Source organism: Rattus rattus, chromosome 4 (genome assembly GCF_011064425.1).
Source record: "Rattus rattus isolate New Zealand chromosome 4, Rrattus_CSIRO_v1, whole genome shotgun sequence".
Lineage (NCBI taxonomy): Eukaryota > Metazoa > Chordata > Mammalia > Rodentia > Muridae > Rattus > Rattus rattus.
The window spans coordinates 151,313,267-151,338,451 of NC_046157.1; the positions used below are offsets into that span (position 1 = coordinate 151,313,267).

General features: G+C 43.2%; 1 protein-coding gene across 1 annotated transcript in view; it reads right to left on the reverse strand.

Annotated features, from left to right (window-relative positions):
- Nucleotides 1–4,677: 4,677 nt before the first annotated feature.
- Nucleotides 4,678–25,185, reverse strand: part of Pax3 (paired box 3) — a 94,983-nt gene continuing 74,475 nt past the window's right edge. Inside the window, 5 exon segments of the mRNA XM_032899588.1 lie at nt 4,678–4,712; nt 5,203–5,268; nt 5,271–5,448; nt 23,484–23,698; nt 24,493–24,658. Coding sequence (XP_032755479.1) covers nt 4,678–4,712; nt 5,203–5,268; nt 5,271–5,448; nt 23,484–23,698; nt 24,493–24,658 — 660 coding nt within the window.

Here is a 25,185-nt window from a genome sequence, read left to right on the forward strand (position 1 = left end):
AAGATCCATCATGGGCAGGATCTTTTCTGAGGCTCAGGTATGGTATGAGTCTGGGCTACATGGAGTGGGGAAGCCAGATGAACAGGACAATATGTGCTCAAGGCTCTCCAGAATGCCACAGGGTCACAAGAACCTGGAAAATATGGCCCCGCACTTCTTGGGGAAGAAGCCAAGCAGGATTGGAGTCCAATGGATAAGCTTTGAACGCCTCTTGCTGAAGAGGCCATGGTGTGAAAACAGCTCCCTTGACCATCCAATGGAACCTCACATCTCAGGTGCTATCACTGGACCATCTGAATCCCCACATCCTGCTCTCTGACTTAAGAGGAGAAATGAGGACTCAATGGGGAAGTCATTTCTCAAATGTGACAAGGTCAACTTCCTTGGCGATATGCGGATGAGGCTTCAAGGCTTCATCGTGGTCAAAGATGGATCTCTCTCTCTCTCTCTCTCTCTCTCTCTCTCTCTCTCTCTCTCTCTCTCTCTGTGTGTGTGTGTGTGTGTGTGTGTGTGTGTGTGTGTGTGTGTGTGTTAAACTCAACAAATTTCCTATAGGATCCCCAGTACCCATCAGAAACACTATAATAGGGGACACACTGGTTTTTTAGGCCCCCTTTCTCCAACTGTTTCCCTTGGTCTTTGTATCAATCCAACCTCAGCCTTCGGTCATGTATGAATCAGATGTCCCCTTGTCTAGAGCTCTAGAAAAGAGTTGCTCTTGATTCGTTCTTCATTCATTTATTCCACAGGTGGGTTCGGGGCGCCTATTGTGGGAGAGACGTGGGGCTAAGCTCCTGGGATGAGCTCAGCGACACTGAGAAGGCTCTGTGGAGAAGGTAAGTGTGGCGTAGATCACAGCTGTTCTAGTGAGAAGCCCCAGACAAACACTCTCTCCCATCTCCTTCATACATCTTATCCCAAAGCTAATCTTCGGGTCTGTCAGTGCTTGTCTCTACCTAGGGTCTGTCATATGCCCCGTTTCTTGACACTGGTGCCTTTTTTCTTGTTTGATATTGGCTCTGTTTAACAGTGAGTTGTTGAACACCAAAAAAAGGTTCACTCCCAATAACTAAGACCCAATCTTTGTCCCTAGAGTAAATTTGCCTCTATAGAGACTCTGGCTCTGGTCCTATGTGCTAATTTAACTCTAATTGATACAGTGTGAGAACAGATTCATCTATCCCTTGTCTACTCAGATCATTGCATTCACCCATCCTCTCTTCCATTTCTAAATTCACAACCATGGGCCAGGAGCCTTGTCCATTTAAGCATACCTTTCATCTGTGCTTGAATATTCGTGTGTGTGTGTGTGTGTGTGTGTGTGTGTGTGTGTGTGTGAATACACCTCCAGATTGAGTTACAGGAGTAAAATATTTGTGAAATATGATGCCTACTCCTAGTGAAACTGCGTAAGAATGACTCAATAAGCTGACCATAGGATGGCCACAATCTGACAATCTTTAATTCTGATTGTAAGTTTTACTTTCAGCCTTTCAAATGCATGGGAATGGTGATACAATCACGTATAAACAGGGTCAAGCTTAGTTAAATGTCAAGGGTTCAGAGTCCTCACTGTGGCCTGTCCCAAAAGATGAGAGTTGGGACTCCAGCCCAGGGGAGAAGTCAGGCATTCATTTTCTTGGAGATTGATTAGACGAAAAGAAAAATCAGAGCAAGAAAGATCTATGGAGACTTTGAACATGAGAACTGCCAGCAAAGCAACAGCTTCGAAGACATCAGAAATAAGAGAAGGGCATAAAGACATATATCAGAAAGAGAGCTGGGCCACACATGGCAGGTCCTGGGGTCAGGAGGCAGGCAAGAGAGGGCCCTGGGAAGGCCAGCTTCTGTTGTGAAATCCGAGTCCTGGCAGCATGTCTCTCATGCACCGAGAATGAATTACTTTTTTAAATGTCTGTTTTCAACTTGGGCTTGGCACGAGACTAGGTTGACACAATGCAATGGGTATTTGAAGCAGCTTTTGGAGCAGTAAATTATGTGGCCTCTTCTCTGATGTTTGGTGGAACCTCTGCTTCCGTTGCTCCTACCTACATGTGGTGTTAGCACAGCCTAACTTGACAACTCTGGCCCTGGGTCCACTAGGCTGTAAAGTAGGGCAAAAGACACCCACCTCACAGGATTCCTGTGAGAACTGACAAAAATCAAGCGTTTGGTGACAATCATCTTCCTTTCCTATGACTACATTTTTTTTTAAAGATAATTATCAGAAAAAGAACAACATGTTTGGATCAAAAGAACAAGTGGAAGCTGAAAGGAGGATAGGCATTTTTATAATTTAGAAACTTTTACCTACTGTATTTCTTTAGGATAGTTAAAATCCTACATGTTTTAGATAAGCTGACCAACAGAACTCCCTACCACAAAGTTCTAGAATGTTCTACATCAATGCTACCCAATATAGCAGTTTCTGGCCACAGACAGCTGTCACAGAGTTAAAATGACATCACATGAGACATTGAGGGAATAAGTGAATACGAGAGTTTAGTAGTTATAGTGATTGCTCGCAATAAGTAATTGTCCAAATGGATTGAAACGGCACCTTCAGCCCTCTGCCTCTTCACGTTGTAGAGTCACAGCACCAGTGTCTAGTGTTACACCTCACATATCTAGGCTCTCATGGATAAGTGTGGGAAGGAGTGGGGGGAGAAGAGAAAGAAAGGAAAACTACGACAGAAATAGGCAGTGCTATTTCCTTCCAAGGCTGAAATAAGTTGCTAAAACAAAAGTCTTTAAAATTAATTTTCAACGTGGAGGAATTTGGGAGATGACGTTAGATCCTGGTGTACTGGGGAACACATTTATAAATGAGGTTGAAAGGAATTGACATCTCCAAGAGAACCAAAGATGGTAGACAGTTGGAGAACCAAAGTTGGGAGACAGAGTAGGAGGGTGCGCTCCTAGATTCCACATCCCTGATGTTGTAAACTCAGTCCTGCAGAGTGGGTTTAAGCCAGCATCTTGTGTTTATATGTAACTCCTGTCCATGTCACAGGTCCATGTGCCAGGGACCAGCAGGAGGATTGCCCCTGCTTAGTCACCTTTCTCATTCATTCCCCATTCCATCCTCAGCCCCACCACCCCCACCAAAAAAGAAGCGTTAGGCACGTTTTCATTAACTGTTTATTCATTATAAATAGTAAATATTTACTGCACTTTTTACATGAAAGACATTTTTACAACACATCATTGTTGGTTGAGGCTGCAACACAAAGATACTATGTCTCCTGTTCCATCACCCTTGTCCAACGTATAAAATAACTCAGTTCTATGTCTAGTCCTGCTAACACACTACCTCATTGTTCTTACATCTAAAGGGAATGTATTTGTGCCTACCTCATTCATGGTTCCAAGAATAGAAAGAAATAAATAACAGCACCGCCCACCTTCATCTTCCTCTTAACATTTCAAAACACAGATTTATTGACATCCTAAGTGTCACCGCATAAATGCATGTAAACCTCTGTTCCCTACCATCCTTTAATATTGGGTATCACTGTATAATTTAAAAGTACACGAGAGCCACGTGGACATTTCTGCTCAAGCCCTGCCTTTCGTAGAAAAGAGACGAGAATGTAAACGTCACTGCTGTAGAAAGCTTCATTCTCAGACAGGGTCTCTGAGCAAAGAGAGCAAGCAGGATGTGGGTTGTTTAGTAACGCGCAAACATCACTGCGTTCTACAACGATGGGTTATGGGCTGCAAAAATAAAAACACCTGCAAAAATATAGTTCTGATTTCATTTCTATCGCCTTGGCCATGGCCAAAGCATCTGTGAGGTACACAGTATTGCACGCTGAGAAGCAGATTATGTGATGGGTGTCACTTCCTCTCGGTCATGCCCTTCCCCCCACCCAGGCTGGCTTCCAAATCAATGTGACTTGGGAAGTGGATGACATCCATCTATCCCCACAGCAGATAACACACTTCTTCTCACTATCCCACATCTTTTTACAAGACATGCCAGGGACATCGGTTGGCAACTAGGTTACGAATGAAGGTATGACAATTATTTATTGGGGAGATCCTTCGAGTCTAGTCTAGCATCCTGTAAAATGGTGGTGTTGGTTTTCAGATCAGTTTCCAGTGTGTCAAAGTCAAGGATTCCTCCACTTCCAATTCATTACGTAAGCAGTGTGAATGTCACAAACTTGGTCAGCCTTAGACATCAAACCTGTTAACTTTCAAGAATTCAATTACAATATATGGGAACATTATGCTTATTCAAACCAGCCCATGAAACTCTCTCTCTCTCTCTCTCTCTCTCTCTCTCTCTCTCTCTCTCTCTCTCACACACACACACACACACACACACACACACACACACACAAATGGAATGTTTTAGCTTCTTGATCAGCAACAAAGAGTTGGGGACATTTCTGATATGTAGCCAGGTTACGTCACTGTCTTAAAATGGTGCATTTTATAGCTCTGGGTCTTCCTTGCCTCCCCTGTTTTTTGTTCAAAGAGTCTGAAAGCAACTACTGGAGAAAGAAAATCAATCGCTTTCTTTCGTCTCCACCTCCCCCAAAAGCTGATTTTTTTAAATTTATTCTTTTGTTTTTTTATTATTATTGTTTTGTTATGTTTTGTTTCTGAGAAGATTCTTCATGTCTAGTCTGTGGAGGCCGGAAACAGGGCTCCATGTGGACAGTTCACTTATGCAATATCTGGCTTGAGATAATGAAAGGCACCTGTAAGGAAACACACGCAGGTTTTTAGGTCATGCTGGGACAATTCACAGTTAGGGGCAAGATCAGCTACAGGCTGACAATGTCATATTTAATACCACGGTATCAAAGGATCGAGACTAATATTTTTATTCCTGAGACAAGTTTGACACAACTCTGTGTCCTGGGCTTATCCCCAAATGATCCTGGCGCTGACCTCATTAAGAACATGTGTTTCTAATGCCAGAGGTTATTTCATTTTGGCCAACCTCCATGTTTTACCTACTGACAATCCGGTTTTCCGTCCCAGCAATTAATAACTGCAAGATGTTATTGACATCAGTTAAGCAAATAATTACACAAGGGAGCCAGTGCTGTAGCAATCAGCTGGCTTTGCCACAAAACTGATACCGGGATGAAGGGCTTAACCATGCCTCCAGTTCCCCGTTCTCAAACAAGAGGCGATCTCTCTCCCTTCCAGGAGGAACTACCCCCTAGAACGTCCAAGGCTTACTTTGTCCATACTGCCCATACTGGTAGCCCGTGACAGGGTCCATACTGTAGCCTGTGGTGCTATAGGTGGGGGACAATAGGGCTGAGATGTGGGCAGACTGTCCACATTCTTCATGTGTTCCAGTCTCTGACTGCAGCTGGCTGACACCGTGGTCGTGGGTTCCAGGCCCCCAGTGAGAGGGGAGAGAGCATAGTCGGTCTGAGGCTGGTGCGGTACCCCACCGTGGTTGGTCAGAAGTCCCATTACCTGCAATGAGGGGCAGAGTGGAAGAAGTTAAAGTGGGGGTAGAAACAGATGGCAGCCCCATACCAGCTTAAGATCTTGAAAGGCCAACTTTTATGTCTTTAGAAAGCTGTTGAGGACCTTTTTCTGAGGGATTTGACCCCGATTCAAAGTGGCAGCCACATGACCTCACCCCATGATAACATCTGAAGGCAGTTTCAGCAAAAGGAAGGAGAGGGAGAAGGAAAAGAAGGAAGGAGAGGAGGAGGAAGACAGAGAAGGAGAGATTACACCATGTCTTCTGTGATAGCATCAGCCTGGAATTTCAAAAGAAAAGCAAAGAAGCGACAGAGAGAGGGAGATGTTATGTCAACCTAGAGAGAAAACCATCTAATATAGCTCATCTGGATACCCGAGTGATGTGCACGTGTGTGCATGCCTCTGTGTGTGTGTGTGTGTGTGTGTGTGTGTGTGTGTGTGTGCGTGTGTGGTGTGTGTGTGTTTCTGGGCGTTAGACTCAAGGATTGTAGATGCTGAGCAAGTTACACACAGCTACGTCCCCAGCCATACAATTAAAAGTCATTTGCATATTTGTGTGTATACATGTACATATGTGGGTTTGTACATGTATGTATATACATATATATTTGTGTGTGTTTATATATGCATATGTATATGTGGGTGTATGTACTCAGGTATGTGTTTGACTCCTCCCAGCCCTGAAAAAATTAAAAAATAAATTTAAGTCAAGTTTTCGAGCAAGTATCCTAAGACCTCCGTGTCTCTTTTCACCAAGTTCTCTCTTAAAGCAGCTTCTCTTTGGTCCCTCACTGAGCAACTAGAGATCCTTCTCCCCGTGCCCCCTTGTGCTCCCCTCATTAGGCCTACTCTATGACTTTACTCCCCCAACCCCCGTTGGTCTGTGAGACCTGAGAGAGGTGACACCTGCTGCCTTCCCAACCTAGCACTGCTTGGAAGCCGCCAAACGAACGGTGAAAGATTCTCCAAGCAGGCAGGCATGCTCGCTAAGGTCTACAATCCAAGCCTTCAGAAGGTTGAGGTAAAAGGATTGCCCTGAGCTGCAGGCTAACCTGGGCTATAACGTGAGACATCCCCCCCCCAACAATGTCAAAAAGCCGAAGCAAACCAAAAGATCCTCCAATCACGTGCTTCCATTACCCTCCTTTCCTCTTCGACACCCATCTTGCTTATAAGAAGTGCCAAAAGGGATGGACATATGTGAGGGTTTTTTCAAGGTCAAAAATGACCCCAGAGGATATGACACCTTAGCAAACGGTAATCGTAGAACAAAAGCTCTCAGATCGGCTCCTTGAACGAAGCTTTTCCTAAACTCATATTCAATGGCCCTCCCAATCCTTTCATCATGGATATCATTGGGTAATTCATTCAAAACTAGAAAAGATCGACACAAGAAACTGGCTTCTCTCAAAAGGCAACTGCAGAAGCCATCTATGAGCTTGTAGGGAAACCTCCTCAGAAAAAAGCAAACAGTCCTACTGAAAAGGTATTCAAGTGGGGTACCCTGAGCTGCACAACAGCCCATCATGGTCCTGCAATTTGAAAAAAAAAAAAAAAGAAAGCAGACCACAGTCCACTGTGCTATGCACAAAGCTGCATTTATACACTGGCAGTTCAGGCGAAATACTCCTAGACCTAAGGACTCTCTCACGGTGGGGTTTGAAGTTGCTCCTACATCCCCATGAAGCTCTTTGACTCAGAGTGGAAAAACAAGATCCCATAACCTCCTTTGGGGAAAGTTTGTGTAACCTTAGAAGTAAACAAAATCTCAAAGTTTTAAACTGATCCATCTTCAGTGGGACCACAAGATAAGCATCCCAGAGAGACGCATGCTGCCTTTCTCCATCCAAAAGGTCACTCCCCCACCCCCCACCCCTGCCCCATCTTCTCTTCCGATCACTGATAGGAAGGCAGGTAAAAGCAGAACTTCACACGCAGTAAATTCAGATTCTGAAAACTATCCCAGGAATCTAAATCTGTTGGCACTATGTGGCAAACTGTGTGGAAAAGTCAAGCATAGTTTTATGTGGGGTTCCAAGCAAATGACTTTAACAAAACGAAATGCAAATCCACAGCCTCACGGCTATAGGAAGACAGGCACCAGAACAGGATTCTCAACCTTCTGCCACTGGGACCCTTTAATACAGTTCCTCATGGTGGGCTGACCCTCAACCATAAAATTATTTTGTTTCTACTCCATAACTGTAATTTTGTTATTGTTATGAACTGTAATGTGAATATCTGATGTGCAGGACATCTAATATGATGTCCCTGTGAAAGAGTCATTTGACCCCCCCAGAGGAGTCGTGACCCACAAGTTGAGAACCACTGCTCCAACAGAAGGCTTCCAGTAGGATATGCCCGTGTTTATAAGTTTATAAGTTGTTTTATAAGTTTATAGTGCTTATAAAAGTGTTTACAAGTTATTTTCTTCATTTGAAGGGGGATGTATGCTGTAATAAACTGTGTTAAATAAGCACTTAGGAAAGGCCATTTCGACTCTATCAGTCCTGAAAAGAAAATATCCAGTGGTATCGGGTAAATATCGGGTAAAAGGGAATTCAATTTTAAATGAATGGTGTCTTTCAGGAAGGTATATTTTTTTTAAACTCAGTTCACTGTATGTGACTTTAAGAGAGAGATGGAATATATAGGTACAGACAGAATTTATTCAAAACATACATACATACCTCCCATGAGCTAAACATTTACATTCTCGTGACAAACTTTTAAAAATCCCCTGCCACACATTTCTAGTTGCATAACTTTGAAGGAAAAGATAATATTTTTTTTCCAAGGGGAAGGAAACAAAATGGTATTTGTTTGTTGGGGTGGGGGTGGAGGGCCGTTGGTTTGTGTGTTGGGATAGAATCTCTCTATATAACCCTGGCTGTCCTGGAACTCACTATGTACACCAGGCTGGTCTTGAACTCACTGAGGTCTGCCTGCCTCTACCTCCCGTGTGCTAGGGTTAAAGGTGTGCACCACTATGGCTGCCCAGAGGCTTCCCCCGAGGAAAACAACAACAACACAACAGTCCATGGCCCTGCTGGTTCAGCACCTTTTTGCAGCATTTGTGTTAAGAAAAGAATTAGAACAAAACTTCACCTTAAGAACTTGGGTTAGCTATTGGAAGATAGAGAAAACATCGCTGTTTTCTAGGAAAATGGAGAGACTGCCTTGAAGACGCTAAAGCATTTGCAGGATGGAGTGGCACGCACCTTTAATCCCAGTTCTCTGGGGGCAGAGGCAGGAGGATCTCTGAGTTCAAACCAACAGGGCTGCTCAATATACTGGCCAAAGCTACATAAAGAGATCTTGTCTTAAACAAACAAAGAGATAACTGCTTCTGGCTTAGGAAAGCCCTTAGCACCACAGCCCAGGGAAGGAATAAAAAGAACTTGAAACAACTTGCCCTTGGTCGCTTTCGCTGCCTGAGGAAGCCCCACAGAGTGTCACTGTGATACAAATGCTTACTTTCACTGAGGTCCTTACAACTTAAGGACTGAAAGCTGGGGGTGGAGATACCAAGGGCTTAAAATCCCAGCTCTCAGGAGACCGAGGCACAAAGACTGCAGAATTATGGCTTGCCTGAGAGACCCAGAGAAACCTAGTCTCAAAAGAGAAGAACAAAGAGGAGGCGACTGGAGAAGGAAGAGGGGAAAAAACTAGTAAATAATCATCATTATTTTTCTCAGTAATTCATACTGTGAAACCTCGAGGCAGCCACCATTTTAATAACCTGTCATTTAGAAATTAAAATAGAAATCTGTGGGAAGAGGTGAACATATCAATAGAAATGGCACCAATTTTCCTTGACAGAATTCAAAACCTCAAATCTCTACGGAAGGGTCCCGTTACACTTCTATGTCTGTTTCTTTAAAAGCTATTTTATGCTTCATGTGCTTCAAGGAAAACTACGGAAACTTCTTTTTCTGCACGAGAAGTTAGTAAATACGTTTCTTAGCCCTCCCCCAATACGGTCATGGAATGCCACACGGCCCTCGTCTGTCTAAGAACATCTCCAGTGTGTCCTCTAGGCTTATTTTTCCTATAGCAATTGGTTGTTCGAAGCCTATAATAAAGTCGTCATTTGTTGTAAAGTAAATCCCCACACCCCTCCCTGGTACCATTAATAATCTATGTCTACTACAAGGCTGGCTTTTTAATTTTTAATTGAGTATAGGGGGGCGCACAATTGCTTTGCTTTCAAAAATAGTTTTGAAGAAAACAATTTCAAAGCTGCTCCATCCTGCCTCCCAAATGCCGACCACATTTCTAGGAAATGACAGGTAAGTGATGGAGATTAACTAGGAGGAAGAGAGGCTTCCTTAAAGCAAGGTTTCATCCTATGGGGGAAAGATGAGGGCTCACTTTGACGGTTTGACAGTATGTGCAAATGCATTTGTGTCTGTGCACATGTGCATGCAAGAATGTGTGTGTGTGTGTGTGTGTATGAGTGTGTGTGTGTGTGTGTGTGTGTTTGTGTGAGTGTGTGTGTGTGTGTGTGTGTGTGTGTGTGTGTGTGCGTGTGTGTGTGTGTGTGTGTGTGTGTGTGTGTGATTGTATGTGTGTGCCTGTGTATGTGTGTGTGTATACCTGTGTGTGTGTGTGTGTGTCTGTGTGTGAGTGTGTGTGTGGTGTGTGTGGTGTGTGTGTGTGTGTTTATGTGTGTGAGTGTGTGTTTATGTGTGAGTGTGTGTGTGTGTGTGTGTGTGTGTGTGTGTGTTGGGGGATGAGGAGAGTGTGCCTCAATATGACTATGGAAGTCAGAGGACAGCCTGCTTGAGTTGGTCCTCTCCTTCCACCATGCCCGTTCTGGCAATGGAAGTCAGGTCCTCAGCCTCCTTGGGTGGCAAGCACCTTGATCTACTCTCTGAGTGTCCCCACTTTCTATGACTCTTGGTTTTTGCATCCAGTTATATAACACGCCTAATCGAGGTGTCTGAATTAAGACACTCTATTAAGCAGAGTTCTGAATGACCCCCGAAGTGTGGCCCAGGCACTACCTCTAGCCTGTTTCACGGGTGACCTTTAAAAACAAATCCCAAACCTTGCCGTTCTGGACCCACACTTCTTCCTTCCTCCCGCTCTCCCATCGCCCATTTTATTAGCGACTTTTTCTCTGCAGATCGCTTGCAGCTCATGCTCAAATTTCAGGATTCTGAGTAAGTTGTTTACATCTTGATTGGGAGATTACATGGTTCAGGAGAGAGCAACTCTTTACAACTGCTCCATGCCGCATTTCTCTTGAATTAATTTCCCTATTGTAAGATTAAATATAAAAGATTAAAAAAAAAACCCTATGGGCCAAATTAAGATTTACATTTAAAACAATGTGTCTGGAAAATATTTGTCTTGGCACAGACATTATGGCTTTGCTGCCGTCCCTCCCTCAAAAATGCTCAGAACTTATCAGAGATCTAAAATGACAAAGCAAATTAGGGGGTGTTCAGAAGCGCTTCTTCTAGCCTTGGGAGGAATTCATGCTCCTGTCTTTATTCTTGCTCTCAAGTAATCAGACGTTTTTCTGACTTAGAATTTAACAAAACACATTTAGTTAATTTTAAACAAAAGGCTTCAGTGAGTTACTTGTATATGATAGACACACTTGTTCGGTTGTTGATCCTTTTACCCTTCCCTCCCAAACTCTACTGACTACACAGTTTTTAAGATGTGATTTATCTCCAAAGTAGGAAAAAAAAAAGTTGAATGCCTTTTGTCAACACAGGTATCCCTGGGGTCCACTAACGGTTAAATCTTAGCAAGTGTACTTTTGAGGCTGCAAAACCTCAATTTTAAACGATGCATGCGGCTCAGAAAACATCTTCAGATTCAAATGCCTTAGGAATTATTCTGCAATTGATTAGCATCTAAATAATTAGATTTGGGTCCTGTCCGTTTGAAAGCTGCAAGAAAGAGGGATGTTGCCTAAAGGCAGACGTTTCTCTTGGGGTCTGCATGGTGACCTCTCACCCAACTCGAGAGCTAGGCAAAGGGGCAGGAGGATGGCTACCTAACTACATAGAGAAGCATGGAACCTGCTTAGCTAAGGATGTGCTTTTTTTTTTAATCCTCAGCTCACGTGTTATGCACAAGTAGCAGTGTTTAATGAGGGATGAAAAAGACAATGGGTGCCTTTGCACCCGTGTGTGCCACGCAAGCTTCCAAGTTTTATTTGCAAAGTACCACAGTGGGAAGTGTCCCGACTAACGTCTACTTCTGTCTAGAGACCAATCGCAGAAATCACATCCGGTTTCTGAATTCCTCCCAGTACCTGTTCCTCACTAGGCTATAGGATAAGTTGACAGCCATGCACTGGATGGTGTTTTCATTGCTATTCTCCTTTTGTTTTTTAAAGGGATGGGATCTAAGCCTTGAGCCTCATACATGCTAGGCAAGCACTCGGCTACTGAGCTATATTCTCAGCCAAGCAAATTCCTTTAAGGACTAATGAATGAAATAGAAATTGAGGCCTAGAAATGGCTCCCAAGGGGTACATATACATGCATGGGTATGTGTGTATCTAGTTTTACTTCTAGCCAATGATGAACAGTCGCGCCATTTCTACCTATCATCAAAAAATATGAATTCTATTAGAAAAGGTTCAGTCCACCTAGACAAAAAATCAGTTCGCTTGTTAAACACAATAGATACTAGACTATGTTGGACCCACCCTGGACATAATAAACCTCTCATATGTTTTAATTCATTTACGCATGCCTGCATTTAATATGCTTTAGGACCATGTCTATAATTAATATGATTTATGAGAAAGGAACACTTCAATATTGGGGGATAAGGCACACATTTTTTTTCCTTCTGTGAATGAAAAATATAAGAAAATAGCCCAAGGAAAAATTGTTGGCCCATAGCGTATTCCGATGGACTGACAGAGCCCTGAGTAAACTTGGGAAGTTAATGATATCCTCTTATCTGACCCTGACACATTCGCAGCATGTAATTTACAGAAGCTCTGTCCGGGGAATCTTGACAAATGTTCCAGGGGATGTCAGGGCAATGTTCCATTCTAATGCAAAACAGATGTGGGTCAGACACCCTCATTCATCACTTAGCAGAGTCCTCAACTCTTTCCACGAGGAATAGCATTACCTGCTGTTAACTCTTCTCATTTCGGGGACTTTCTCACAATCGCAGTAGCCCTCTAAAGAGTGTGCTCTCAAACCCACGACCACTTAAGCAACCAGTCTGAGAACACGACTGTGGAAGATCAAACATAGATCAGCTTTGGTCCGAGACGGCTTTCGGATATGTTTGCTAAATGCTAATTGACCCTTTGGGACTTCAAATTCTAACTATAGAAAGAAAAATCTCTGTGCTCGGCATCCTCTGGGGCTTTGATGAGATGGCAGCCTGGATTTTCTCTCTAATTTCCTATGAACTAAACCTGCATTTAAAGAACTGCAGAGCAGTTCCACCCTGATAAGCATCTCCCCATGCAAACTTCATTTCACCGAACTTTGCGCACAGCTCAACCTAAGACCCATAAATAGCTTCCAACAACTTAGAAACCCACGTCGCCTGCCTGCAACAAGTTCAACTCCACCTCCTCCAGGAAAAGGAAGGAAGAGACCGAGCGTGCACTCCCTTCTCCCTAAAACTCTTCCCTCCACCCAGAGCTCAGACAAGATGGAGGATGGCTTGAAACCTAGTGGTTTTGATCTCGGGGATCTGTTTAGATCAGAGAATTGCACGCAGACTGCAGCCAAGTGACTAGCAAGGATCTTCTTTCATTTGCCCCCTTTTCTGCCCTGCCTAACCATTAGGAGCCCGTTTGTAGCCTTTCCTTTAAAGTTAGTCATCCTCTCAGCCACCCCCAAGTTCTTATATGGAGACCAGAGAATGCGGGGGGGGGGGCATCTGACATTAATTAAAAACACACATTCACCTGTGCAAGAGCAAAACCGTTTTAAAGATAAATGGGGCCATGAGTTGGGTCTCCACCTGTGATATCAATCGTTCATTACGTCCTGGGAAATGTTCCTTTAAATGTTGATGGCTTGGCATTCAACACGTTATAAATATAGTCGGGTGACATCCACAGAGGCTAAAACAAGAAATCCTGCCCGAGATTGAGAGACGGACGGGTTAAGCCTGAGCAGGGGTTTTCCCACAGAGGAACACAGGTGGGGATCAGCTCCATGGGGGGGGGGCATGTATGAACCTCAGAACAGATTATAATAGGTTAACTAGAACCTTTTAAGAGCAAGTTGCTTCAGTGACACGTGAGTATTTTGTGTGAGAAAAAGGATTGTTGTTTCTTTTAAAAGACGCTCCTGCTAGTTCAGCACTGTGGATCGGCCGCACAGTGCCTCAAAACAACAGCAAAGAACTTTCCCTTCAGCCTAAAGCACTACCTTGTGGTTCCACAAAGCACACTGTATACGAATGCACATGTCTGTGAGTACACGGGTAGTCCCGTGTGTTAGAGAGTGGACGTTGATTTTGAGTGACTTCCTCAATCACTTCCCATCTTAAACACCTCAAGCTCACAGAGTCCACTCAATTATCAGGATAGCCTAAAACCCCAGCGATCCTTCAGCCTCCATTTCTTCAGCACTGGAACTGCAGATATGCGCCCTAGTGTCCAGTTTCTAACATGGGCGCTGGGCATAAGAACCCAGGTGCAAATGCTTGTACAGTGAGCACTTTACCAACTGAGCCGTCCGTTTGTCCATCCATCCACACTCAAACCTCACAGTCTCATACGTTAAGGGAAATAAGCCCAACTCCTCATGTCCTCACTTACATGGGAAAACTCAAAAAAATGCATCTGCAAAGTGAATAGAAGAAACAACAACAGTAAAACCAGAGTATAGCATTTTCAGAAAGGTGTGGGAGGGTGGGCAGAGGGACAGATGGATTATGGGTCCACAGGTTGAAGTTGATGTTAAAAAAAAAAAAAAGTAACGGAATATTCTAATTATGTTTACCAACAAATAACTGAATATTTGAAAGCTGGATGTTCCCACTATGTCAGTCAGAGTGGTGGGAAAGCAGTTGTGCTGATCTGAACACTACGCAGTGTCTACATGGGTTGAAGGACCACAGAGTACCTCAGAAAGAAAAACGTGATTTTCCAATGGCGCCCCCTCAACAGGCCTCCCAGCTTCCTTTCCCTTGCACTGGCCATTGGGACATCACAATCACTAGTCTCAGAAATTCCAGTTTACCAACCTCAAGCTGAATGCCCAGAGCCATTTTTAAATATCGCCCTATACACCGAAAAACATACACCTTTGATGAAACCCAGACAGATTCTTTAGGGGAGGGGGGAAAAAAAAAACAAAAACAAAAAACAGTATACAACTAATGACTGAATCAAGTCTTCTGTGTTTGTGACACAAAGCATACATTCAGCCCGTAATTGAATAAATATGCAAGTATTCAGATTTCTCTAGATATTGCCATTTTGCAAATGCAGTAATAAATTAAAAGCTTTGCATCGCATTCCAACCACATATAAAGGGTTGATTCAGACCATAGGCCTTGCGAGAGAGCCCAACATGGCTCGTCTGACTACAAAGACAAACTTCTTGTTCTAGTAGCTCAGTTATAAACTAAGCGATCACACTCAATTTTTCTTTTCCTCTTCAGTGGCTAGAGGAATTCAAATGAGCCTAAAAAAAAAAAAAAAAAAAAAAAGATCATGGGCCACTGTCTAATCTGTTTAACGCACAGAAGGACAGACAGAGCTGACAGAATTGCTATTTATATCAACTCAGTAGACAGACACAAAAACAAATTCAGCAGAAAAGGTTTGCCCGTGGCTCTCTTAGGGAGTGTGATTTCTGATGCTGCCACTGGATGTGTCCCCTCCGTCTATAAAAAGGAGATTCTGGCCAGCCTGTTGTCACTCACGACTGTCCACATTTAAGTCAAAAGGTCACACCTAGAGTCACTATAAACCAGATGCTCGTCATGTTTTTAAGGATAGGAGCCTCCACCTGTAGAGCAGAATCCAAGGCACCAGGTTAGTCAGTGACAGCCTGCACGGATTCAACAGAGGAATTAACAGCAGTAATATTCACCAGGGAGCAGAACCCCCCCAGCCCCCAGCAGAATGAGAATGGCTGGAAATACACAAATGCCCCAGAGCTCTTCTGGTATAGCTGAAACGTGTTCATTTATGATCGTAAACAGTCTGAAGTCATTGTAAACATGTGGGGTTTCTCAAGCCCTGGGAATGAGCTCATGGGCCACTTTAGAAAAGAACCAGAAAGGTACAGAGGCTTTGGAGGGCAGCCGCTTTCGAACGGAACGTGTCTCCATCCCAGCTTTGTTTGACACCCAACAAATCTCTTTAATCAAAATCACCTCCTCTCCCTTCCACAGATGAGTCCCTGGAAAGTGTGGAGGAAGCGAGGGGCTCCTTCGGGAACAGGGTTGGTGTGGCAGACCACCTGCTTGGCTGGTTCTTCAGAGCAATAAAAGGTAAGTTGAGGGCACAGGTTCCGATCAGCAATCTGCGTGTCAAGTGCGCAATGCAAATGTCTTATCAATAATACGAGCTTCAAACAGCTTCTGAACGTGTATCCAAAACGTCCAGAAAGAAGCAGTTCTCTTGAAACGAGAGCCGACTGACTGTACCAATAGAGGAAACCTTACTGTGTTTCCCCAGAGAAACAGCACAAAAGGAAGGAGAGGCAGAAATTTTCTGATAGCAAAGATTTTCGCTAAAACAGATGAATCAGAAAAGCACCCCTTGTGACTAGTTTTAGTAGCTTATCTTTAACAGCCAAAGTCCATCCATGTAATAGGCTCATCGGTGGCAAGTTCTTCTTTATATCTTAATGGTCAAACCACCATCCTCCTGCCTCTGCCACTAAAGAGTGTGAGCTTCTGCTGAACTCTGTGGTCAAAGGAAAATACGAGCAGAATCAAAAGCAGTCCTGACTTTAATGTACACATATTAACGCTTAGCCGCTTCTCCCTAATCAGTTTCAGCATTAACAAATGTTTGTCAAAAGAAACTGTATTGAGCGATTGAAATCTAATTTGAAATGGACCATGATAGTCTTAATACATATATGCATGAAATGGAGGAACTGCCTAATAAGCATGGCTGACACCGAATATGCAATTTACATACATTACACACCAATAACCTCAATTTTAACATTATTCTTGTAAAAGCAACTGGATGGGAATTTGAGGTAAAGGCTTTCCTTTGTGAAATGTGAATAAGAACAGAAGTGGATGCTGGCGTCTCGGGCCCTCAGTCACCACCTCGTTCGTGTAGAGATTCAGTCACTCTTTCTGGTTGTGTGTCAGGCCTGGGATAGCGACGCCACAAGTGTGTAACAGTTCAACCGGACTTAGATGGATGGTCAACAAATCTGATGAGATCCACAGACCAACTCTTTCTTCCGGAGGTGTTGAGTCCTGAGCAGACTTTCAAGCTGGCACACAAATCTTTATGAGAATTTCCCCCCCCTCAGGAGATTAGCCATGAAACAGGACAGGTGTATGGGTTATTCGATTACATCTTACCCAAGACCTGGACAAAATTTGAAAGGCGGCCTCTGTGCGAAGCTCTGACCTCAGGGGTCTGTTAATAACAGTTAAATGTTCTCTAAAACAAAACTTTTTTCTTTTTGTAATTTAAGCCTATTTTCTTATTTTGTCATTGGCTTCACTCATAAGACAGAAAGAAAGTCTGCCCATCTGCTCTAAACATAATGTGTGCTCATAATGACCCAGATTTATACCAAATGTAGTTTTAAGTGTCGCTGGAGCAGGTCTCAGAATTTATGGCCTCTGAGGTTGCAAACGGGACTTCCTCCTTCTATGAAGGAGAGGGCTTTAAACTGAGTGTAAGAAAGCCTCTTGCATATCAAATGGCTCCATAGGAAAAAAAAACCCCAATGATATGAGAGTAAATGAATCAAAACCATATGGATCAAATGTTCCCTAAAATGCACAGTTTGAAAAATTATGGAGAAAAAGTACTTGGCAAAAATGTGTTTTCTGTTTTACCAAACCCAAAACATTTGAAGAATCATTTGCAATTGTTGACGAACCCTAAATGCTGCCAAGTTGGCCCGTTTTCATAGATGACAGAACAATAGAGAATTTCCCTAGACCCCCTGTAACCAACCGATAGTGTGTTTCATTCAAGAGCTTGTTGGAAGCTGTTGACAAATCCTACAAAGTTTATAGAAGTAGGTGGACGTGGGGCATGAAATTATAAAAGTTTGTTAGTCTAATTGCCCATGTTGGGAGAGTCGGTTATGTGTGCTTTGGGGGTGGGGAAGCACTGAAGGTAGTATTTCATTCAAAGAAAAGCTAATTAAAAGAACATGGGCCACATGTTAATGAGCCTCATGTCTTGAGCGTGTGGTAATATTTCTCTGCAATCCAATTTCCAAGCCAGTGTCCTCTGTCTCTCTCACATATGTAGGGAGGTTTTGAATACAGTATATATAGAAAGGGAAATCAATAACCTGTGAGTTCTGTACTGTCATGGCAGCAAGGGAATATAACCTTTCAAGCGAAAGTTACTGCTACCAGGAAAAGACCTTAGGAGGGTGAGTTGGGTGGTCTTCTGGGGTGGGGGGATGGGTACTGGAGCCTCATTCTGAGCCCTGTCTCCTAGAAAGGTTAAATATGTTGGACAACTATTCAGAAGGTAAAAAAAAGATTGAGATTTTAACCTGCCCTGCCCCTGTCTGTCTCTGAGAATCTTGCCTCAAGTCTCCTGACAGATGAGTCTTTGCTAGCAAATGGGAGGCCAGCCCTCCATTTGTGAAACCATTTGGCCACGCTCACAAGAGAAGCGGTCAAGGGCAGTGGCCATGCCCATTGAAAACCTCTTACAACATGATGCTTCCCTTGGCAGAGACTAGTAACAGAAGTGTTGGCTTGTGTTTACAGAAGAATAACTAGGAGAAGGCAGATAGAGGGAGGGTGGGTACCATTTGGCAAATGATGTGTCTATTAATTCCTTATTAAACAACTAGATGTCAACTGATCATGATGGCCCACACCTATAACTTCCAGCATTGGGGTAAAAAGACTGTGAGAAGTCTTAGACCCACCTGGTATAGAGTGAGATCCTGTGTCAAGAAAAATATAAAGCAAAGAAATAAACAAAGAAAATGCCTTTGCACATTGCTTCCCATTCATACATTCTACTACTCCCTGCTAGTTTGAATAGTCAACAATGTACCAACACTGGTGATACCGGAGAAAATATAAAATAGAATACACAAATATTTTAAATATGTCAAAAAGACTCAACCAAACATAGCTACAATGAATTGGTCACAATAATTTAAAAAAAAATCAGATGAAAAATCTGTATGCTGCCATCTATCTCGATTTTTAGAAAGGCTTAAGATGGGGGTTGGGGATTTAGCTCAGTGGTAGAGCACTTGCCTAGCAAGCACAAGGCCCTGGGTTCGGTCCCCAGCTCCGGAAAAAAAAAGAAAGGCTTAAGATGTAAAAAGAACCCAGAGTCAATGTATGAAAATATCACCAGTGGTTGTCCTGGAAAAAATTCTATACAGTGCTGAGTCTGGCTTGGCCATGTAAGTGACAGTATGACATAGATTCCTGCCCCAGGAACAGAGCTAGCAGGATGTGGTCCTCCAGGAATGTTGATGGTTGCTGTGGGTAAAAGGCCTGTTTGTAATATAATGTATACATTTTCCCATTCTTCCCTCTCTGCCAAGGTTAATGACTCCATGATCATCAGAGACAGCCTAAGTCCAGGAGGCAAGGGTATGTCAATGTCTCAGTAAAATGGTAGAATGCTGTGACCTTCAGGACAGCTCTTAAGGCTGTGGGAAAGAATGCTGAAAACAGTGCAAACTACAAGGATGCAGTATGAATTGCATATTGAGCTCCACAGATCTAAAGGAACAACAGTGAGACAGCTTGTCAGAAAAATACTAAAGAAGGAGATGAAGAGATTTAGGGAGTGGTGATCTCAAGGCAAGGTCCTACCCAGCTAGGTTTTTTATTTATGCTTACAGAGGCAGATGGATTTGAGTCAAGGTCAGCCTGGGACAGAGCTAATTTAGGTCCGGGTATGGTCAGAATAGTAATATCAGAGTGGTGTCCCACCCAGCTATCTTATTGTCTGTGCTTGTGCTTGATGTCTCTCTCTAAGGGGCTGGGGTCAAGGGATGCTGATTCATGGGATAATCAAAGGGAAACTTGGATAATGATTAATATATAAAAAAACAACAACAAAACAAAAAAAAAAAAAACTGGGTTTTGATCTGCAAGAAATGAGCTGTCCAGAGAGTTTTTAGAATATCAAGAGAAAGTTGTCTGAAAGAGCAGAACACAGAGAGCAATCAAAAGCTGTCTTGATCAGAACACATACAACAGAGAAAGAAAGAGGGGGAGGGGGAAGAGAGGGGGAAGAGGAGAGGGAGAGAGAGCAATCTGGAAAGATATCTCCAGCAGAACATAGGTCAGCTTAGACCCATGATTCGACTTCGAATTGTTTATTTCACCCCTTCCACATACCCCTTCTCTCAGAACCCCTCTCCAGGCTGAGGCTGGTCCTTGGCAACACAGTAAGCACGAAATGTTTTTATTACTGCTAGAAATTAAAAGATGAGTGAAAACCAGTCTGGCTTATCAAAAACAATTCTAAATTAACCTAAACTTAAAACCTAAATGCAGGGGCTAGAGAAAGAGCTCAGCAGTTATGAGCACCGACTGCTCTCGCAGAGAAACTGAGTTCCATTTCCAACATCCACATGGTAACTCACAAATGTCTGCTATTCCAGTTCCAGGGGATCCAACACCCTCTTCTGACCTCTGTGGACACCAGGGTATGTGGTACACATACATCATACAGACAAAACACTGATATACATAAAATAAAATGAATAAATCTAAAACCCAAAACTAAATTGAACCCCTAGCATTGACTTTATAAAAAAAAAAAAGAGGCCAACTTAGAAAACTAGTCTCTACCAGTGTTTTTCAAATTTGAATAAAATTTTGTCTCTGCTTTGTTTTGAAGTGTGTTTCCTTCCCACTCAATAATAGACTAAATTCTAAACCAGCAACCAAAAATCCTAGATTCTAATTTCAACCCCCTTATACTAATGGGGGACTAATCTCCAGTCCTGCCATTGAATTTGCCTGTTCACTAGGTGACAAGACAGGGCTGGAGGATGCAGAAAGGCAAGTGGAGAATAGAGAAGTGACAGTCACACCAGTGCTGTTCTCAGAATCACAGGATCCAATCCATGGGTCGATAATGGAGTCTCCGTAGAGCAGGACCACCACTCTACTTTGACTGTCTTTTCACTTAGGTGAACCAAATCATTAGACTTGGGTTCATCATAACTTTCTTTATGCTGTTTTCTAATGAAGCCAGACAACCAAGATCACTCTAACGTCTTTTACCTCAATAGAGGCATTGTGGCCTCTTTTGAAACAGCCAATCCAAAGAGCTGTAGAAATCTGAGTTCTAAAGCCAATTTTCTCCTCGGTTATTTTTCGTACATGTTTGGATGATACAAAGTCACTCACTCCCTATCTTGTCCTCAAGTTTGCCTAAGGACACTATTCTCTTTTTCTGATTCACTGGAAACGCTGAAAGAAATAAGATAGCATGGAACCCTACTGGTGGTCTACAGGAGAAACACAAAATTCACTAGTTACTCATGAATATAAGTATGGAACTGATGTGGTATGCAAGATGAAATAAACACAGGGGGAAGTTGTCTATGGGACTTTTTTTCAGTGCTAGATATGAAATGACCCCACCCGGCCACCAACTCTGAAGTCATTGACAGCTTCTTTGAAGGTGAATGTTAGTGGCCAGAAGATCAATTTCTAATGTGTCTGCTTGGGTAATACTTCTACAGACATATCCCCTGACCGTTGCATGCAAGAAACTAACCAGAGTTAGTTAGTTAGTTAGTTAGTTAGTTAGTTAGTTAGTTAGTTAGTTAGTTAGTTAGTTAGTTCGGGTTGTACAGAGTTCAAGGTCATGCTGTTTTCATTACAACTGAAGAAAATAAAGTTCTAAGACATTCTGATGGAATCCTGCCGCTCACAGAAGCAGCTCCTGTCACAGTTTCCTCTCAGGAAAACTTTCAAACAAATTAATCCATTAAAAAGCCCTTCTCTATAGCGCTGGAAAGATGCCTGGGCACCGGCTGCTTTTCCAGAGGACCTGAGTTCAATTCCCAGCACCTACATGGCGGCTCACAACTGCTGTCACTTGAGTTCCTGAGAATCTGCCATCCTCACGCTGACAGGAAAATGACCAAGGCACATAAAAATAAATTTAAAAAAGAAAAAGAAAAGGCTGCTCTCTGGCCTCCTCCGCGTGACTGATGTTAAAACTTGCAGAGCCTTTCCCATGCTGCTTGTAAACTCTGGAAGAAGTTTCTAGATGAAACTCTGAGCGTTAAAAAGCTGGCTGTTTGAGAGGAAGCCTGTCATTGTCATGTAAAATCACATCCCCAAATGCCAGCACTCGGAAATCAAAGGAGCTAAAAAGTCCTTCCATTGTTTTCCCGTTGTTATTTCCCTGCTGAGGTTTAAAGCCACCTCTTGCTTTTTTTTTCTTTCCCTAAGCCCAGGATGTGCTATAGGAATCTATAAAACTTAATTACATTTACTGTTACAAAAAAGGATTTATGAACTTTTGCCTTGAGGCGGAAATGTTTATTTCATTGCCTTTGCCATCGAGTCTTTTCAACTCCTGTGGCTTTGAACTTCTCAGCTGCTCAGAGTTATCACCATTGCACAGAGCCCGAGAGCTCTGCTCGGAAGATGCACACCACAAGTTGAGGAACCCGGGGAAGGCAAAGATATACGAGTCGTTATTTTGGCCACCCTTTGTGCCATTAAAATCTCATTTTCTGCCTATTAGAACACCCTCTCGGTGCTTAGGCAGCGGTGATCGTCTGTGATTAGTGTGTAATTGACTATAATTGTCTTTTCGGTTTTCATTTGTGTCATCCTGAGCTTCTCTCTGTTTTTCTAACCACCGAGAGGAAAAAAAAAAAAGAAGTAGAGGAAAGATAAAGCTGTTAAAACTCTCACTCTCGGCCCCAAAGAGATCCACGATTGCAATTATAGATTGCAATGCCTTGGTGACATTTCTCCAAATTTACTGGGTGGCTCTCCTTGCCACCTGGGCCAACTGCTCTCTAATAAAATCAAGCTCTCCGTATTTAAACAACTGCTAATAATGTCAAGTTCAGACAGATGCCACATGTAGGAAGTTTAACCATTCCTCTGACGTGCAATTATCAGGGTAATTTATCAATGCAATCCCCCACGAAAAACTCATAGTTCAATGCAAATTAGAAAAACAATTACAGTGTCCAAATATTTATATAGTCCCAAAGACTAGCAATTCTCTTAATTTGTGTTCTTATAACAAATTCATTGTAGTCCTCTTCTGGGTCTCTCTCTCTCTCTCTCTCTCTCTCTCTCTCTCTCTCTCTCTCTCTCTCCTCCTCTCCTCCTCTCTCTCTCTCCCTCTCTCTTCCTCCCTCCCCTCCGTCTCTCTCTCCCTTCCCTTCCTCCTTCTTCCTTTCCCTCTCCCCCTCCCCTTCTCGCTTCTCTCTATATACAACTTTCCTACTTCCTCTCCAACAATGAGGATTTTTTTACTCAAAATTCTGCCAGATGACCAAACACCACTTGAAACAGACAAACAAACAAAACCCAAAAGAAAAGAAACCCCAGCAGGTTTGTGAGGCTTTCAGCCAAAGCTCCAAGCTAGGGAGCTAGGGACAGGAAAGACACAAGACAAATGCCTTGACAACTGAGTGTAAACACAAGTCTCCATGATTGCGTTAGAAGTCACTTGAATTTCAAGTCTCAGCTACAACTTTTGATGCCTCCAGTAGAAAGGGGAGAGAGAAAGGAAGCTTAGGAACTGAAATCATGTGGCTTGTATAAGGAATACATTATGGTTTACATTTGGCAATTCATTATACGGCGGCCTGGGGGAATTGACTGGTTCTGGTAACGGCAAATCGTCTGTCTAGGAACACGGGACTGACCTGAGGTGAAAGGCCATTGCCAATGGCGGGGTTCATGGGGTTGGAGGGCCCCGACGGAGGCACGAAGCTGTCGGTGTAGCTTGAAAATCCATGCCTGGTGCTGGGAAGGCAGTAGGCAGAGCTGCTGTCTGCATTCGAAGGAATGGTGCTTTGGTGGACAGTGCTCGGAGGAAGCGGCTGAGGTCTGTGAACAGTGCTACTGGGATCTGATACGGCTGGAACGAGGAGGAAAAGCAACCATGATGGTCTCCGGTAGGTAGACCAGCAGAGCAAGTTCCTTGGGAAAGTTCTCGTTAATGCTCACCCATCGGTCAGATACTACGTGAACTTGCGACTGCATTCCCAATCGTGCATATGTAAAACCACACAACAAATACAGGTGCATCTGTCTTTGCATTGCCACAAGCACATAACTATATATAATCAACGCCAATGGCACACTTACCTCAAATATGAATACAGATAGGCCATTGGCCTATACTAACAAGCCAGTTTGGGTAGTGAACACGGTGTAATCACTATAGGTACCAAATTTCTCATCAAATGTACACTTGCAGCACTAACATGAACAGAACATCAGAGTTTCAAGGGTTGAAAACACTGCCTTTCACAACCCCGAGATAATAACCTTACAATTTAAACATTATCGCATTTCCCTCTTGTTCTAACGAATGATGTCTTTACCAAAGCTTACCTTCCCTAAATTACTATTACAGTTACAGTTCTAGAACCTCAGCTGATTGCCACCAGGGGAGGAAAAATCCCATGTTTCTTTGGGAGAGTCGCATTGGTTTTAAAACAATGAAATGATGTTACATCACTTCAAGTGTGGCACAAAACTATTTCTGAGCCTCGGCAGGTATGTGTAGGAAAGGCTGATGTCATATGATTGGCACATCAACAGTATCAGTGTCAGTCAGCATCACAGACAAAATTCACTGTGCCAAACAGCCAATGGAAAGCAAGTGGGAGTTACACTTTCATTCCCCTCTTTTCTCTTCCTAGATACCTTGTGGGATAGACGTGGGCTGGTAAGAGGTCTCCGACAGCTGGTATGTTGGCAGGGTCGGCATGGCGGTGGGAGGGAATCCCCCCGGAATGAGATGGTTGAAAGCCATCAGTTGATTGGCTCCAGCTTGCTTCCTCCATCTTGCACGGCGGTTGCTAAACCAGACCTATGGATTTAATTTAAAATTTGAGAATTTCACTGATGAAATAATAGTACATTCTTAATGAATGTTTCATGGTAAAACAGATGAAAGGCCCCTTACTGACAGAGGAAATACAGGCAAGGGCCCTCTGTCTTCTGTATTATGTTGGGGTGAAAGGGGAGTTAGATGTCAGGGGGTCAGGAAAGGGGCTAGATGGACCCTATGTGGATTTTCATCAGCTCTAGCAAAGCTGCGGATGACAGTTGACAGGGACAATTGAGCAGGGTTCCAAACAGGAAGTGTCCTTTACTGCTGTTATGAGTGTTCTTTACCCTCATAGCACAGCCTTCCAGGACATCCATGAGACACTAGGACAACCCCACACACCAACATTCACACATACAGCACATGCCCTAAAGTTGACCTGGCCAATTATATACACCAAGCCTTGGGCTATATATGCCTATCATCAGTCTATTTCTGTAGGTCTATAATCAGGGTAAGTACAGGTTCTAGACCAGTGGTTCTCAACCTTCCTAAAGTTGCCACCC